Below are 18,687 nucleotides of genomic sequence, written 5' to 3'. Positions count from 1 at the left end.
TTACTGAGCTGAAACAGATCAATGAAGAATTCACTGAATACCAGAATTAGCAAAAAGAAACAGGGACACCTTCTCCAACAAGAATCTACTTTTTGCATCATCCAGCTGCTGAATTACTTCAAAACCACCCTCCATAACTTTTCTCCAAGGTGATTTCAGTAATTAACGCAAAAACAGGTCCTAAAGCTATTTTGCAGTAAACAAGTAGGACATTATCTTTTTCTATATTAAGTAAACACATTCCAGTTTAATCTCTACTGTACACCTGTACTTAGTCTTTCATAGTTCAAGAAGTGCCTCTGAATGCTTCCAGACAGAAGGCAATAAAAAGCAAAGGAACAGGGGTAAAAGTTATACCAGCTAACTCAGGATGCCTGTATCTGAACTCATTAATGTGTTCATTTGAATCTACTACACTCTTAGAACAAGAACATATCAAGATTATAAATGGTACTGCACATTTCTCAAGCAAATTAGGCCACAGCTTTCCATGATCAGAAAACACAGAAATTTATATTGAAAATATGTTCTATACGAACTTTATTCTGTTTTTTCTATAGAAAAACAAAAGTAATCCAATCTGGTAACAGTCAAGAATGTGGCAACCATTTATTTTATTTTGCTACAAATCTACACTTTCAGCAAAAGAATATGGATGAGATACTCATGAAATACAGATACCGTGTGGAACAGACTTCCAACAACAGCCAAAATCAGGCTCAACTGTTTTCATCACACAGTGACTTAATAACCCTTATGTCTTTGTTAATAACAGAATTACCTCTCAGGAAGCTTTACCAAAAAAAAAAAAAAAAAAAAAAAAGGTAATACTTTAAAAAATAAAGAAACAATAAAATCTAAAACCTGTAGCAGCCCCTATTTCATATATTTGCTATAAAAACTCTTCATGTTGGCCAAGAAATTAGGCCTTATTTTACGTTAGGGATCACATAACCAAGAGAAACATTCCAACACAGACCTTACTTCTGATGTCACTTAAGAGGAGAAACTGGATCAATGAAACATTTTAAGGAATAACCTTAAGAGATGCCATACTTGATGTCTGAAGCGTTCCTCTTCTCTTCATCCTGAAGTCTGTGTCAAAATCCAATGCTACTCATTCTTACTCCCACCTGAAGGATCACCTCTCAAAGCACTCAAAAGGGCAGTCCCAAAGTGCTGTGGTGAGGACATTCAGTTCAGTGTCCAATTCAAGTACCTATTTTTGAATTAATTATCTGCAATTCTTTCTATGAACTGATGATAACCATACCATCATTTACTAAGCTACTTAACATTTTGTCTTCGCTTTTTAATATAGTGCTCACCATACATGGGGATCATATTTGTACATTCAGCTCCTAGTTATCCTATAGGAAGAGCATCAGCATTTGGCACTACTAAATATAATGGGTTAAGATTTGCTGAAATGTATCAGTTTGAAAAATCCTGTGCTGCTATCAGAAATTATGTTAACATACTGCTATAGGCTTCCAGTGGGACTTCAAGACCAGTTCAATTATTTATGGAACTGCTTCAATGCAAATAGTCTTCAAATACAAGGCTATGTGGATTTAAATCTCCTATCACATTAGGGTTAAATCTGGCATAAGGGGAAATCTGTGAGGCAGTTGCTAAGTATCAATTAATTACACATATTAGGTCCTACTTTCTAACAGGAGCAAGCATCAAACAAAAAAAGGAACAGATTTTTCCAAAATACTTGCTGTGTAAAGTTTAAGCAGAAAGGTCAAATTTTTTTTTTGTTAAAAAAAAAAAATGCAACACTGTAACTAGTTCTTCAATAAAGGAAGACTAAAGCATCATCCATCTGAACTAAACAGCCCAAGCAAAATACCCTGCAATTCCTGTGTTCTCCTCAATGTCGAAATGGGTGGATAAATTTAAAGCCTGCTCTCTCAGGAGTTGCTTTATAGGCAATTTTCTCCCAGTATCAAGGTCTGCAATTTCCATTTGGCTGCCAGTTTGCGATTAAATTCATCACCTTTATTATAAAAATGTGCTGCACTCCACGGCCTGCTGCACAAGAATGGTAAGGAAGACATTTTTCACAGCTAACAGCAGCATCATTCCAAGGCAGCCATCACATCCATTCAGACATTAGCGCCTCCAATGTAATGCAAGGACCTATCGCTCACCTGGAAAAGCCCTAACAGCAGGTATACCTCAGAGGAACTTCTTCACACGTGGTACCTTCAGTGCAACTTCTGCAGTAAAAGCCAACATTACACCTCCCTTATTAAATGCTTCTGAAAGTCAGCGGTTTAAAAACAAGTGTTGACATTAAACTTGCCTACCTGCATTAATCAAAACATTCCCAAGACTAAAATCTGTCCTCATACTGACTACATCTTCACATACACCCCTTCCACTCTTTACTAAAATACACTTTTGAGCTAGCACTCTATATGAATTTTTTTTACATATATTTTCTTTTTATTTCGTAAATGACCCTTTCTTTCCCACAAACTTTTTTTCAGAATTTTCCACTGCTTTTTTCCCACATCCATATGATACATTTTTTCTTAAAAGTTTTTGGACAAGCCTGAAGAATACTCAGAAATGCCTGCTACGCTACATGTGTTAAGGTTGTCCTCTGATAACTAAAAGGAAAGGCCCAATCTTCACTTTGCTTCTGTTTTATAAATGCTTCCTGAGCTAAGCAGGATGCAATACAAAATTTGTACCTTAAAAAAGAAAATACATGTACTACTTGGAAGTACAGAGCAACAAAGTGATAGCTACCAATAGGAGTAAGAGCTAAGTAAAAGCCACATGCCAAATCTTCATGAAGCATGGGAATTAAATCCATATTGGTTTGGGCTTCACTGAATAAAAGACTTTAAATTACAGTAAAACAATGAAAGATAATATGCAATAAGCACTTAAAAATATTACCCTTTTGTATTCAACAAAACAAGAAGCACAAAAATGTCATTTTAGCATGTGAAACAGCTGTATTGGTCACACGGAAAGATAATCAAATTGTATTAGATGTATCCAATCTATATGCACAGCATGACAATTTCACACGTTAGCTTATTTAAGTTTTACTCTGTTATCTTAATGGTGTACTTGAAAAGGTGCATTTTTCATCATGTGTACCAGTTTTCAAAAATATTTTGTAATCAGGTGAGCAAACATTATCTCATACAAAGCTGATGTATCTCAATAGTCAATCTGTCTTAAGCCATTTCATTTTATGTGGCCATGTTAAGTGAAGATAACATCCAAAAGAACTTTGTTCCAGTCAACTCTTACATGCCTTTGGAAAATGCAAGAAAAATATGTTAAACCATAAATCTCTGATACCTAGCTGTCTGAAGTTTAAAATTCAAGTAAATTATGGACACATACAAAAAATTACTAAACCTGACACAACTAAGATGTTTTGCACTGTACCAGATGGGTCTCATGAAATTATATGAAATGAAAGTGCCATCTAGACTTCAGGGACTAATAAAAATTAGATATTGCATGGCATTAGCATCACTGTAAATTAGACAAATCACCTGAGAAGCCATTTGGTGAATATGAACTCTAAAATTCAAAATTAAACAATCAAAGACTCTTTAGTCCTATTTGTCTACAAAATTAACTTAAATTGCAACAAAAACTGGCAAACATTTGTTCACGTTTCAGAATAATACCAGAAACTCTCTTCTGGCAATAAAAAAAACGGTATCTTGTCACACTGTAACTAATTGGTTTCCACTGCAATGCAGCATAGAAAGCAGATTTCAACTCAACTTTTCTGAAAACAATAGCTTGGTATTTGCAAGCTGAAGTTCCGATTATTTCACAGCCCAGTGCATTCAACAGTTGGCACAATAAGTTCCGGCACTGTTAAATGAAATTATCAACTAGATAAGATAATGCAGCATCAGTGTTTACCTCTTGCCACTACAGCAAAAATTGAAACTGGAGCTTTTCTAACTGAAACTACTATGAAAGGAGGACAACTGTTTTGCCATAATCTGTAGAATTAACTAAAACATGTTTTATTATAAAGGAAGGCGCCTCTGTAAGACACCAATAGATACCAGGCAATAAGTAACAACCAGCATGAATAAAATCTACATGCAACATTCACCATGTTCTATAAGTAAATTTCAATGTTGCATTTTGAGAAATGCAAATATGAATTCTGCTTCCTGTTGAAAATAAAAATCTATTTACATTACATATTAAAACCAGATAGTTTTATTAAAAAAAAAAAAAAGCACTTAAAAGTGAAGACTCATAAAGCTGGAGTTTCTAACGTACATGTTCTTCATTCACAAAGACAACAGTTTAGTTCTTTGAAGTACAGCAGATTCTCCCCTCCACCCCTCTGGCTTTACACTTCAGCAACCTGGTGTATAACTTTTAATTCCATTAGAAAAAATAAGTAATTCTAATAATATTAAATCTTGCCCATAGACACAGCATTTATAACTTGCTAAGCACTTCCTACTACTATACAGGAGCGGTATTAACAAATACCACTGCCACAAAAGGGAGGGGGGAAGGGAGAGAGCACAGGAGATAGAGTGTACTCATGTCTGTATACACACATGGCAGAAATAGACAGAGAATATTAAAACAAAACTAATATTTATTTTAACAGTCTGGTAGCCAAGATATCTGCTACTTGCATAATTACAATGTTGAAGATAATGTAAGTTTTTTATGAAGTAGCTACAGAATAATCAATTTTCTCTTCAGCTGACAAACAAACTCACTGAAGAATAGCACTTCTAGGAACAAAGTTGAAAAAAGTCAAAAAACAAGTAGAAAAAAGTGCAACCCACCATAGAAACTAAATATCCAATATTTAAAACGAACACTAAGTTTAATTCACATCATTTTTAGCAGAATTTTACAGCTTTCTAGCACAGCATAGATTTCATTTACACTATTTCCATCTATCTTTTAAATCTACCAGAAAAGATCTCACAAATTAAGAGTTTATATTCTTCAGGATTGATTTAAAAACAGACTTATGACATCTACAGGATCTGTACCTTGACTACTATGTATTAAACATGTTATAAGTTCTTTTTTTCCCAAGCCAATTTATCATTAAGACTGAACATCAAGTTCTATCACCACATAAAGCTGTCCATTGTGGGGAAAAAGTTGAGGGGGTGGGGATAACAACCTGAAACATTTCATGAAATATTTACCTAAAGCTAAAGGTACTTGAGCATCTGGAACTGGCTTTAATATCCTTGTTCATGAATGACAACAGTGTGGCTATTTTAATGGAATTTAAATTGAAAGGTTCAGATGCCCTAAAGACAGTTTACTGCAGAAATGATTCTATAATAACAGCATACCAATTTGAACTTAGTAGGTTACATCTCTTACGTGTACTTTCAGTAATTAACATCTTAACATTTTAGAGCTCCAGTGTTGCAAACTGGACTCTACAGATTAATATAATTAGATTCTCTACATCTCAGCTGGGGAAAACATCATCATACTGACTAGCTCAGTAAATATATAACATCAGGAAGTCCTAAAAAATGAATAAAAGCAGACAGGTGAAAGAAGCTTAAATTCACATAATGGTGAACACATTTCTATTTTGTGATCTCAAAGTTTCTTGTTTCAAATTTTTACTTCAGCCCATGGGCAAGGACAATTACTACAACACAAATGCCCTTAAATCAGTCGTCTTCAACTTTTCTCACTCACATTAAAACAAAAGTTTCCCAAAAAAGTGAAGGCTCAGTGTGGCCTATTTAAAATCTCCCAATAATAGATTTCCTTTTTCTTTGTTATCTGCAGCAACTCTTCATATGCAGCAAGTCTGCAAACAGTAGATTGAAAAACACCATTCTGGTAACTCATATTGCTTTTCACTTAGCTCCATTAACTTTGCTAACAAAAAAGATGCTGTCTACTTCAGAGAGAGAGCGCTCTCAAAGGTCTCATGTCAAAGACTATTTTGTTTTCATGCATATTTCAAAAACAACCCCTTTAGTTTAGGAAAAAAATCTCATTGATGTTACTTTTTGTGCCAGTGACTGCACAGTTTTGCTGATGGTGCTGCAAAACAAAATATGATTGCTTTGCAATTCTTTGCTATGTCAGAAAAGGTATGGGCAAGGAATGGCTAGAACGGCTCAGTGTGACAAGCATGAGAAAAAATAGCATATATTACGTTGGAAAAAGATTATGTGCAAAGGAAATCTTGATTAGATAGTACAAAGATTAACTTCAATATAAATATCTCCATCTCTCTTAGGTGTAGTGTATAATCTCATAACATTTGAAGGGTCAGTAAATCGTGGTGTTATTTTTTTAAATTATTAACATTTTCTGAGCAAAAAGACACCTCAGTGCTCAAGGAAATATATTATGATTTTTCTGATCCTTTCACATAATGATCTGTTTAACTTAGCAGTTTCAAAATCAGCATATAATAAAATTTTTGCAGTTACTTATACAGTCACGTGTTTTTAAAACATACTCTGTCCCTTCTATTAACTTTTTCATTATACCAATCTTAATAGGTGCATACTATTGCACCCACATTTGTGGCATTAAGTTTCATTAATTAGCCCAGAAATTATCCAGATTTCATTCCTAGCAATATTTATTCCTTCACTTTCCATGGAGGGAATAAAAAGCCCCAACTTTTCATGGCAGGGGAGGGTGTGGGAAAAGATAAAAGTTTACAGCAGCTTAAGTTGTGTTTCAACTATATTACATCCTATGAGAAACTACTCACCCATGACTAGACTAAGAAAAAAGCTCCTTACATGGCAGTGCTTTATTAGTATCCTGTATTTTATCAAAAATTTAAGACTAATAGCATACAATGAAAGTTGGAAGAAGACATCGCAATACACTTCAGGTTATTTACGAACATATTTTAGTTATTAACAGCTGCTGAAAACTTTCAGCAGCCCAGATGCTCAATCCAGAAAAATGTACTAGAAATGTAGTTTAATCTGTGCAGTAATTTATGCTATAATATACCACTTCACTACACTAGTTATGACTGCTATACAACATACTGAAATGTTTGATACAGATTTCAGTACTGAATTGTGCTCAGAGCTCAGAAAGCCGGTACATACAGGTTTAGTAACCTAAAGTCAGTCAGCAGGCAGGAAAAAATCCATGTGAAGAGCCCCAACAAAGTAAAAGACGTGATTATTACTTTGAACTGCTCTCCATGTATCAAGTGTTCAACAGTTTGACATAACAAAAAGCAGCCAAGAACAATTCCAGTACAAACCATACTAAATGGGATTAGAAAGACCTGTGCATGTGACAAAAACCACTTAGTTATGCTATTAGGCTGATAGAAGAAAATCCCCCCTCAAATTGCCAACTATTTTCTTTATCCTGTAGGGGGAAAAAATTAAAAGTGAAAGTAATCAGTAATTGAAGCAACAACGCAACTGAAAGCTGTGAGATCTAAGAAAGGTTAACACAGAACTTATAGGAAAATTAAGTTCAGAATAAACTAAATCCTGCCTCAAAGTTAATTCATCCAAATATTTGAGGCCAAAGAAGGTTGCTGAGACTGCAAAGATCAAGAGAAATCCCCAAGTCTGTCTTCAAAATATAACTCACGTTTATCAAAACTAAAGACTGACACAAATCTTTTTCAAAGTTGTCCACGTGTCATTTTAGACTGTTGAATTCAGTAACCCTTTTGGACTGGAGAAGGGATGCGTTCCTCATCTGTTCAGCCGAGCACAGGCGTGCGGTCCCTCCTCACTCAATTACTGAGCGTACACCTAAATACCACCTGCCATCCCTCCCCACCCCAGCGCTGGCTGGGGCAGCCATCTACTGCAGCATCCATCTCTCTCCAATTCATCACCGTCAGCTTTCTTGCTGACACTCTTCAGGGCTGCCTGGCTGATGAATGGCTCTGTTATTCATCCTATGTTAATCCCAGGCTGACGCAAGAATACCTTGCTGAAGACACTTAACAGTATTAAAGCTCAGCACTACCAAGTGCCCCCAGTGTGCATTAAACCTCCCATTTGGAACCAACATGATTCCTCATGAATAGTTATGAATAACATACAGTTACTAAATCAATAGGCACTAAGTTTATGTACCCCATCACCCAGAGACAAAGCTTCCACATAGTCCTTTTCTTCCCTGGAAGCTACACCTCAATTATTGGAAGTTGGGAACACTTTGATCCATACAGAATTTAACCTCAATTAACCCTATAATTAAGATGATACAGAGAAGTTTTCCGCCTCCTCCCCCTCAAAATGTCAGTATACATCTTAAATGCCACAGGTCTCAAAAAAATTTTTGACGTTTGTAACTTGAATAAACTTTACTCAAGAAAGCAAGTTTTGTACTTTTTCTCCCTTCTAAGAGGGATCTGATCTTTAGGTTATGTTTTTTCTGGTAGTTTGGAGTTTTTTCATAAAGGATTATGCTTGTCAGAAAAATAAAGGTTATCCACAGAATGAACACAAAACCACTGCAAGAAATTTCAAAATATAACTCTAATCTCTGTAAACATATTATAAGAACAGCCAAACACAATTCCCTTCTAAACACAATTACAGTCACTGATTTTATACCTGAGATACTAAAGTATCATTCTTTCTCTGAAAGTGTTTTAATACGCAGATAATCAATCTTCCTGACAGAATTTTCATTAGAATTCATTTCTGATCCCCTACCACATCATCTGTGCTCAGATTTTGCTCAAGTCTATTTGAGCACAAAGTTAACATAACTACATGAAAAGTGGGAACAAAAGAACGTGCATAACAAGTTTTGCTTCAGGTTGATTCAGAGGCAGTATCAGATTTCCATAAAAGCCTCAAGTGATTTAAAGCAGCAGTAATTCCCTCGTAAACTGACTGCATATGAGCCTCTCTGACTACACTTATCTTTATAGATGATAAGATACTTAAGCAATTAAAGAACTATCAACAACTTGTCTCTAGCAATGTCTAACACACACCACGTTCTCACTGCACAGCCAATCTTCACAGCAAAAACATCACACTTTAAACAAGACAGCTGGGCCTATTACAGCATTTTAACCTTCAACTTTAACACACAAACCAACTGTTACGGGAACACGCCTGACAACAGATTGTACATGTAGTATTTAGGCAAAGTTATTTTGTAAGTTTGGGCGGGGGCTGACGACTGCGACAACTTTCTGAGAAATTGTCCATGTTGCTTTATGCTGAAGGGGTGCTCCTTCAAAATTAGACAAACTGAAACTAACTAAAAGCAGTATGATCACCAACACTGCTCAAAAGCAAACAGCAGCGGGTCAGAGAATTTTTGTCTTGTGTTCTCCCTGTTCCTGCAGAGAAACCTAAGATATTCACAGCAAAGAGAAGGGGATTTGGCCTGCTCTGCATCTAAAAATTGAAAATTGCGCATCAACTTTTAATATAATTTTTTGCAGGTTATTAGATTAAGCTGCATTGAGAAGAATATTAACTGATTTGCTACTGCTTCGAAGTCTGATAAATAAATGGAAGCATTATGCAACATGAGCTGAATGTTTTAGTTTAGCTGCCATTTAAACCTATGAACCAGAACATTAGGGTTGTATTAATACTTGTGCTAGCAGATCTGTCGCTTATTTTTTTAAATTTCAGGCACCTGCAATCTCCTACATATTAATGAAAAAAATATACTGTACCTAGGAAAGGACATTTTGATCAACTAAAGGCTACAGAGATTTCTAAATCAGTTCTTTAATCGGAATTAGGAAAAAACCCACAAAGGTTCATTATTTCAACAGCTAAAGGGTTTAAAGAATTCAGTAAAGTCTGACTTCCATCTAGTGTCAGCTAGTCTGCAAATAAGCACATCCTTAAAATTCTGAATGGACTAGATGCACAATCAGTTGACATCAATTAGGAGCTTCAGACTTTTAAGTAAATGTTTAAGCAAATGCATTTCTCTCCCCAAGGCGCTGCTCTACATCTTCAGTATCGAGCCACTTCAGCCACCGTGCCAGCACAGCTGCTCTGAGATCACACAGGGAGCGAGATCACAGCTCTGATCCATCTGAAAAGAAAGCCAGCACCACACACAAGCAAACTCAAAAAAACCCTGACCGGTACAGAATATCAGCTGACCTTTTAAGTCAGAAAGTGATCCACCAGATAAGAGTACAAAATACTGCATTATCTCCCCCTGCCTCTGCTCTGACATCAGCAGCCACTCTCACTCATCAGCACTGCTCCCTCGATTACCTAGAAGTAACTTCCCAGCAAAGTAACAAGATTTTAATTGTTTGTCATGCCGGGATGCTTTTACTTTTGAAATCAAGTCTTAAAGAAACAGCAACATTTGTAAGGTTATACAACTGAAGTGTTCACTGTTCCAACTGCGAACACCCTCAGATTTCAGTGAGTTATCGCACAAATTGTTTCATGGCTTATCCCTTCTAAAAAAGGGTATCCTGAGGACTTTCCCACATGGGCATTTCCTGGAGCGCTGCAATTACAGTACACAGTATCAAAACCTGGCTCTAATATGGCCTGTGCTGGAAACAGAGAAAATCCCTCCAATTACAGAAAGGAGTAAAGCAAAAGTATTCAAGTGCAGCAGAAAAACAGTTAAAAACATTTTTAAAAGCAATTTAAAAAATTTACTTCCAGGGTGCTACTCAACTATGCACCACCAAAAACATTAAAACATCAATAGCTACCTACTGCCATCCATTTCCCTTCAAGAGAACGATTTTTTGCACTGAACTGAAAAGCAAAATTTACTATTTGACACCAAGTATAAAAAAAATAAATCAATTCTCAAATTAAAAGTAACTGAAAATGCATTTTCAATTTCTACCCGCAGTTTCAAACTACGAGAATAAAACAAATAAAAAACCCTTTTCACATTACCACAATCATTCCAACCACTAACACTGCTAAAATAACTGCAAAGATCAAATAAGCTGCAACTTCTAGTGCCGAACTCGGACAACAGAGGTTTAAGTAACACAACTCCACTCTAACTTGCATTGTCTTGCTGTTCTCAGACATGCAGCTAGTCTGCAAAAGACACTTTCTAATGGAAGTAGAATAACAAAGTGGAAGGGCAGTTCTGCTAACGAAGCCAGATATTATTTCTCTTTGGTCTTGTCACAGCTGTTTTATTCACTCATGCATAAATCGTCTCAAAAATTTAAGCTTTGCTATTAAAAAGCTAACTCCACTTCTATTAAACCTTTCCAAGAAAAACAACCAAAAGAAACAAAAACCTGGACGTTACTTTAATTGCATTGTACGGGGTTATACAGGATATTTTCTAAAGTCAAAAGTAAAAATGTAATGTCGCCTACCTTTCAGCAACCCCACTCTTTTTCTTAGCAAAGCAAAGGTATATAATTCAGACTATACACATTACACCTATTACCTATTTCAGGATTCAAACAGTAATTTCAATGTCCCTCACAGACACAGATCCTCCTGCAAGCAAGACACAGATGTAGCTTGTGTGGTACTTCTATTGACCTAACCAACTGCATAGTGAGATTAAAAACACCAGCAGTTTTACTGTTCCTAGTAGTTTTCTTAGCAGTGGGTTATTAAATTTCAATGAAATGTTAAAATCAACAGAAGATTTTCAGAGTCTGCATTCTGACTAAAATCAATACAGGAAAATTCGCACACACATTCTCATTCGGAATGAGAAGTTGTGAGTTATGTTTCAATAAAGACAAGGGTCAGTGAATGAGGGCATTTCATTAGTTAACAGCTTTCCTGGCAAGGCATTTCCCCCATCTCCCCACTCCCAACATTCCATATAAGCAGTCAAATACAAACCATCAGTTTCCATAGCAGACTCCTGCTGTACTTCAATCAGCCTGAGCTGTCAGGATGGTCTGGTAATTAACATTAACACAGGTCCATCCTGTCAGCCACAGAAATACACCAGCATCTAATAATACATCTAACTAATAGGATACCTGCATCAGGGTGCATTCCCAAAAAGGGAGAACACTTTATGGTTACAGACAGCAATTAAAGACAATTCAAATGTACTTGCTCTTCTAACGAAGCCTACACAATTCAAAGCATTGTAAGCACCCCATTCCTGACCTGGCATTGTAGACTGTACTCATCACCAACCCACAAAAGTGACCACCCACTTCATGTCTAGCCTTCTCTTCACACCCACAGCACTCATCGAACATCAGCAACTTCTTTCTATCTGTTGATGCATGTAAACTTCATTTTCATAATCAGGACATTCTAAGTGCTCTCTTAAAATCTATAGCATTTTTCTCAGTTGGTGTTGGTTGTTTTAGGGTTTTTTTTCTAATTTTACTATAATATTAACCAACACATCTCCAGTTCTTCCCCCTGTGCACCACAAAAGCACGGCATGCCGCTGCCTAATCTAATCCGCACTTGGTCAATTGTTTCTAACCATAGCAAGGGATTTTTACATGACACCACTTATTTTAGAAATGACTGCATTCAGTTTCAGAGGAGGAAAATGCAACTCAATTGCAATCTTAATGAACAAGTTTCACTAAACAAAAACATTAAATTCAAACAGGCCTCTCCCAGTTCAACAAGTCAGCCACTCCTGTACAGAACTAAGTCTAATGCGATGATTCTTATGTAAAAAAAAAAAAAAAAATCTGAAGACAGATATTTTAACTATTAATTAATTATTGGTAAGCAACAGGGAACAGACCACTTTCAACGTATGAGCTTAAAATGTTTTACTTAATTAAAACTTGTATCAGTTCAAAAACACCCTTTTATTTAGTTACTTGCCAGGTGACTGCAATCCTATAAATGTTGCAGATACAGCTCCAAAAATAATGTAATTTAAAAAGAAATCAGCTGTCACCACTTTAAATATTTTTCCACAACCCAAAAAAACTGCCACACTGTTTCTTAAGTGCAATGGAGCTTTTGGTTTGGCATTGCAAGAGGCTGTGCCAAGGTATTAAAGCCACTCCCTCCCTCCCGCCAAAAAATAACCAAACACCCACACCTCAAAATAGCTCTTACAAGGTTTGTGAACACAAGTTCTAGAAGCATTACAACATTCATAAATCAGAAAAACACCTCAGACCATCAAGTTTTAAGAGATAATTAAAGAACCAAACTCAAAAGAGTACTAACAATAAACAGCACACAAACAATACTCCATGCTCTTGTGGCACGCTGCTTTGCCAATTTTAACATTAATATACCAAGTTTAAAAACCAGTCTGAGACTATCTGGGCAAACATCTTTTGTAAGGCCTTTATCCCAAAGAATATTTATCCCTGAATATTGCACTAAGAAGCACATTTTTAATGAATTAATGGGGGTCCATTGCAAGATCTGATACAACTGAAAAAACCGACGCGCTAATGTGGCCAGTGCCCCTCCATCAAATCTGACAAGTCAGCAAAACCCTAGCTAAGCACAGGCTACATTTACATAATCACAAACAATAAGGTCATGTACAAAAGTAACTAGATAACTTTCCAGGGAGAACTCACTTACAACACCAGAACACAGTTCTTCGGCTCTGCTTCACACAGACGTTGTGCTTAACACAACCAGACCGACACAAAAACTGCACTTTGGGCACTAAGCTCCCCGAATTCACATGCACTTTCATCAGTGAGGAAACGAAACAGAGAGAGCAACATTCACCAAAAATTTACCCTCATATTGCCTACTTGGATGTTTTACACTAGCTTTGTTAAACTTGGCAGACAGAAAGAGGCAGCCTATTTGATACAAAATTAGATTTATCTCCAATAGCCAGATGCATGGCTAAATTTACATTTAAAGGTAGACACGCTTTTAAGTCACCTTAAACACAGTTTTGAAGGAAAGACCTAAGTTTTTCAGGGATAGGTTACTGAGGAAAAATGAATTCTTGATAAGGTCCTCTTCAATCTCTTTTTGAAAACAGTTCAGACCACAGGTCTCATCTGTGTACATTCCAATCAGGTGCAAGAGCCTCTGCACTTACAGGTTCAAGAAAACAAAATGTAAATTTACAAATTAGAGTCCTCAGATTCCAGTTAATAGTTCAGGCACATTTATTCATAGTCTGATGAAAGAATACAACTGAAGTACCTCATTAATTTCAATCTGTCAGCATGCTACTGAGGAGTTTGAAATGTCCAATTCAGTTCTTAAAAACAGTGCAAGAAAACAGCTACAGCTCTGTTCACTGTCCACAAAGGGGAGCATTAAAATATATAAGTTGTCAGAAAAAAAAAATCCAGGTTAACATCATAAAAGTTAGTATCTCAAAAGCTTAAGCAAAAAAAAAAAAAAAAAAAATCAAAAAAAAATCAGGTCACATTTGATGGTGCAAACAATTACAGGAAATACAGCCTATTCCACATTCAGGAAAAGCCCTCTCTTCCCACAGGTTTGCACCAGTCTGATAAAAACAATTCAGCTTCCTAGTTATTATGATGTGCTCTTTAAACATCCTTGTTAATCCACAGAAGACTTATTTACACATAACAAGTTAAAAGCACATATATGGAAAAATAACTGTAACCTAAACAGAACTGTAACTTTCACATTTCATGAAAGCAGTTCTTAAAAAAAGGTTTCCTCAATACACTTCTTACATTTAAGCTAATCTTCAAAAACAAAATGCTGCAAGACAGAGATCATCTATCAAATTAAGCACTAAGATTTTCTGAGATCAAAAAGTAGGACAGAGTTCAGAAAGGAAAACATGCTTTGGATAATACACACAGCATAGACATGGATCCCAAAAAAGCAGATGTACATTCTGTAACTGAAGCAGATTAGATGTACTGCTCACCTAAACCCACAGGTCTCTTTCTATCTATTGCTGCCTAGAACTACAAGAAGTAACCACAGCAGAAGCCCATTTGAGTTCTGTTTTTAAATACAGGCATGTAACAATAAATAAGTAATAATAAAAAAAAAACTAACCTAGCATTCCAGTAGGGAAGGCAATCCCACCTTTTATTTGTTTGAATTATTAGGGTTGTGACTTTATTTCTTCATTTTGATCAGCACACAAAATAAAAGACAATGGCTGATCATAATATTATTCTTCCCAAGCATAAACAAAACCTTCGGGAAAATGGTTGTATTATAACTAAAAAAAAAAACCAAAAACCTACCTAAAGCACACAACAACAAACTAGAGGAAGTAAATCAAATGACAGGGTGGAGGGGGCAAAGAGGGAATGTGAACCCTGTAGCTTTATTTTTAGATTCTATATACCTATATATACACGCACTTGCCCCAAATACTTGGTATTCTCAAGGGTGCCAGGAAACAACTGATGAAACCTTGAAATAATACACTTTTCAGTAAGCACATTAAATCCTGCAGACTTTCCCAGCAAACCTGTAGTTCGCTATTACTGAACCCTTCTGCTGGAGGATGTCAGCGGAGCACACAGTTCAGGATATTTAACACAGCCCCCACTGGTAAGCAGGATAGGTGTTTTACAGGGAAACAGTTGTTCCAACTCCTCAACTGTTCACTGCTACCGCCTATTCCACCGATGTAATACCATCTGTAAGCACACAATACGTGGAGGTCCATGCAAACACAGATACCTGCACAAATCCACCATTATTTTGTCATTCTTTGGCGTCTTCTACCAGACTTGATCATTTTACTGCCCGAGCCAGTAGCGGTGCTCGCGGACTCATGCCTCAGAAAAAAAAATAACTGGCGCCCCTTAGTGTTCGAAGTCTGAAGTCTTGAAGCAATTTACTAGATTTGCATGAAACTTTTTTTTCAACATTCCAAAAAGTTTTCTCCCTCCACAATACTTCCACCCATTTGCCAACGTAAACAGGAAAAGCAGAAAAGCTTAAAGGGATAGCAGGCTTCTTCCAGAGACCATTTAGGAACACAGATTATATTTTATTTGCTTTTCTTTTGAAGAAGAGAGCGAAGAATAGTTCCAACACAGCCCTTAAACTTTTGTCAGCAAGAATCACGAGAGTCCTCGTTTTGGAACTCCAATACTTTGCAAACAGACTTCCAGTGTTTTCAGTATTTCAAAATATATGACAAGACATAAGTATTTTGGGAATTCCTTTTTCACTGTCCTTTTTGCGTCGGAAAATGTTTTTCTTCCTTTTGTTCTCTGAAAATAAAAAAACAACTTCAGGCCTCCTCTGGCCAAATACATAAAGTTGAAGAGATTCAAGAATTTAAAACTCCGTTATCAAACCTGTGGAAGGCTCATTTGTGCTATAAAGGAGTCTTCTTGGTCAAGTTTCTTCTTCATGTTTATTGTAAATCTAACTATTCCGAAGAGTCTGCTCACTGTGATGACCAAGAACGTAAGTTCTAAAATAGTTTTGCTCTTCACGTCCACAGTCACTCCAACATATATTCAAACTCCTCCAAGTATCTTGCAAATAAAAATAGACTCTCCCATTATAATGCTTCCCACAATCCGTATTCTTCACCGTTTGTTTGGGTTTCTTTAAATTCCTCTATCACTTATTTCAGAAGGTAGCATTTTCTCGACATGCTATTTTTGTGTCGTACTACAGTCGCTATCTCATTTTTACAGTCTTGGCGGAGGGCGGGGAGCTGTTCTACCAAATATAACCAGTTCTTTCATCTTCCGAGGTCAACAACTTCCCAAACTTCTTTTAGCGAAGAGGAATACATCCGCAAGCAAGAACCCTAACTCAAAATCTCGAAAATCAGTACTTTGTACTAAGAAACCCAACAAGTCGAAACTATAAATTATTTATGGTCATATCATATTCTACAAAGCTATCAAATACGATTAAACAAACAGGTCTAAGTCTCCAGAAAGCCTAGGTTTAAAGACATAAAAAAAGAAATGCCTTCGACAAGAAAAACAAACCTGTGAACCCGAATACAAGGCGAATTTAACACACTAAGAACAAGTGTTTCGCCTAATTTTTGATACACAGTGGGTCTGTTACTGTAGTGGGAAAAAGTATGGGACACAGGAAGCTCCCAGCTCGTACTTTTCTTGTTAATTTCTAAACCGTGATTGTTTATTTGTGAAATCTTAACCCTAAACAAAGTTACTAGGGAAAAAACTGGGGGCATAGGGGGGGCCTCGCCCCGTGCCAGGAGAGGGTGCGAGGCTGGGGTGGACGTTTGGCAGGAGCAGACCAGGCAATTTCGTAACCCTTTTTGTTTCTCCCCCTTCACTAAAGTCACACGTAGGAGTCTTTCAAGTTCAGTTTCTTTAAAAGGTAAGGATAGCTGAGACAAGAATTCGCTCCCTTCCCTTGCGATATAGGAAAATCATAATTACTTTGCGGCCAGTTCGGGGTGGGGTAGATCTGGAGCAGAAGAAAGAGCTCAGTCCCCCTCCGCCTTAGTCATTCAAGTCCAAGCAGCTTCCAGAAGAGCCAAATCTCGAAACCAAACACCCGCCGCCCCCCCGGCGGGGGCCCTGGGGCCGGGCGGCGGAGCGCTCCGAGGGCGCCGGCAGGACCCCAGTGTCCCCCGCCGCCGCGGGAGGGAGCGATGGAGGGAGGGGAGCGCCAGCCGCCAGCCAGCCTTTCCCCTCCTCCCTGCCTTCCCCCAGAGCGCATTCCTGAGCTCCTCTCCTCGCTCCCTCCCCTCCGTGCTGTAGCTACCCTTCCCCCGGTTTAAGGAGATAGTGCGGAAAAGGGTAAAAAGAAAAAGAAGGAAAAATAAGGGGGAAAACCCTCCGGGGGGATCGGGGACCCGCGCGGCCGGGGCTGCCTCTCCCCTCCCACTCGCTCCCCGAGTTCCCCGGCACCGCGCGGCGGCGGCGGCCAGGGCGGGGAGAGCCCGCACTTCCCCTTTGTTTTCGGCTCCCCAGCCGGGGCCGGGAGCGTGCGGGGAGCAGCGGGGAGAGCGGAACAGGCCCCGGGCCGCCCCCGCCGCCCGGCCGGGCCGGGGCGGGGGACCGAGCGGGATCCCCGGGCCGGGGGAGGCAGGGCAGGGCGGCGGGGCGGGGGAGGGGGCGGCCGGGCGAGAGCTTTTACCTTCGTCCAGCAGCCTCTCGAGGTGGTTGAAGATCCCGCAGAAGTTGGGGAGGCTGCTCATCAGCTTCTTGTCGTTCATCAGCTGCATCAGGTAATCGGGGCTCGGCTTCGGCTTCTCCTTGGTTTCCATTTCCCCAACCATATTCCAAGCCCGCGCAGAGACGGCGAGCGCCCGCAGCAGCTCTGCCGAGCAACGCGACCGCGGCACGGGGCGCCCGGCTGGATCCGGGCGGGCAGGGAGGCGGTGGGGGAGGGGAGGGGGCGGGGAGGGGAGCTTCCCCGAGGAAGGAGGAGAAGGAGGAGGATTCAAATCCGGAGACAAACGCAGACCCGCGGCTGAGTCCCAGGGACCGAGGTAAAAAAAAAAAAAAGAAAAAAAAAAAAAAGAGGAAACTCGGTAGAAACCCCCGTGCGGGCTGCGCCCTCCTCTCCGGGCACAAGGACCCGCCGCCGCCTCTCGGTGCCGCCGCCGCCGCTTCCCTGCTCCGTGCGCCCTCGGCCGGCGCAGTCCTCGGTGTGTCCCCCCCTCCTTCTCGTCCTCCTCCTCCCGCGCACACACACGCTGAGCCCGGTTCTCCTCTCGGCGCTGCCCCCTGTCTCCGCGGCGGGGGAGGGAGGGAGGGGACGCGCGGGGCGGGCAGGCGCTGCTGGCGCGGTTGCCGCTTCCGAGGAGCCGCCGCCGGTGTCTCCCCGCTGTTGCCGCCGCTGCTGCTGTTGTTGCCGCCGCGCTGCG

General features: G+C 39.0%; 1 protein-coding gene across 7 annotated transcripts in view; it reads right to left on the bottom strand.

Annotated features, from left to right (window-relative positions):
- QKI (QKI, KH domain containing RNA binding) overlaps positions 1-18,313 on the bottom strand; it is a 143,281-nt gene extending 124,968 nt beyond the window's left edge. For 5 of the 7 annotated variants that reach the window (XR_008483227.1, XM_054280629.1, XM_054280631.1 and 2 more), the window contains exon 1: positions 17,955-18,190. Coding sequence is in view for 5 of the 7 variants with exons in the window: in XM_054280629.1 (XP_054136604.1) it covers positions 17,955-18,096 (142 nt within the window). In the remaining 2 variants the exon portion in view is untranslated. Of the gene's footprint in view, positions 1-17,954 lie in introns of all 7 variants that reach the window. The other 2 variants (XR_008483228.1, XM_054280630.1) reach the window with 2 other exon arrangements.
- Positions 18,314-18,687: the final 374 nt, after the last annotated feature.

Source organism: Melozone crissalis, unplaced genomic scaffold, assembly GCF_028551555.1.
Source record: "Melozone crissalis strain CALT ecotype California unplaced genomic scaffold, PUWL_Pcris_2 ptg000027l_1, whole genome shotgun sequence".
NCBI classification, from domain to species: Eukaryota; Metazoa; Chordata; class Aves; order Passeriformes; family Passerellidae; genus Melozone; species Melozone crissalis.
This window is presented reverse-complemented; position numbering and strand designations above follow the sequence as displayed.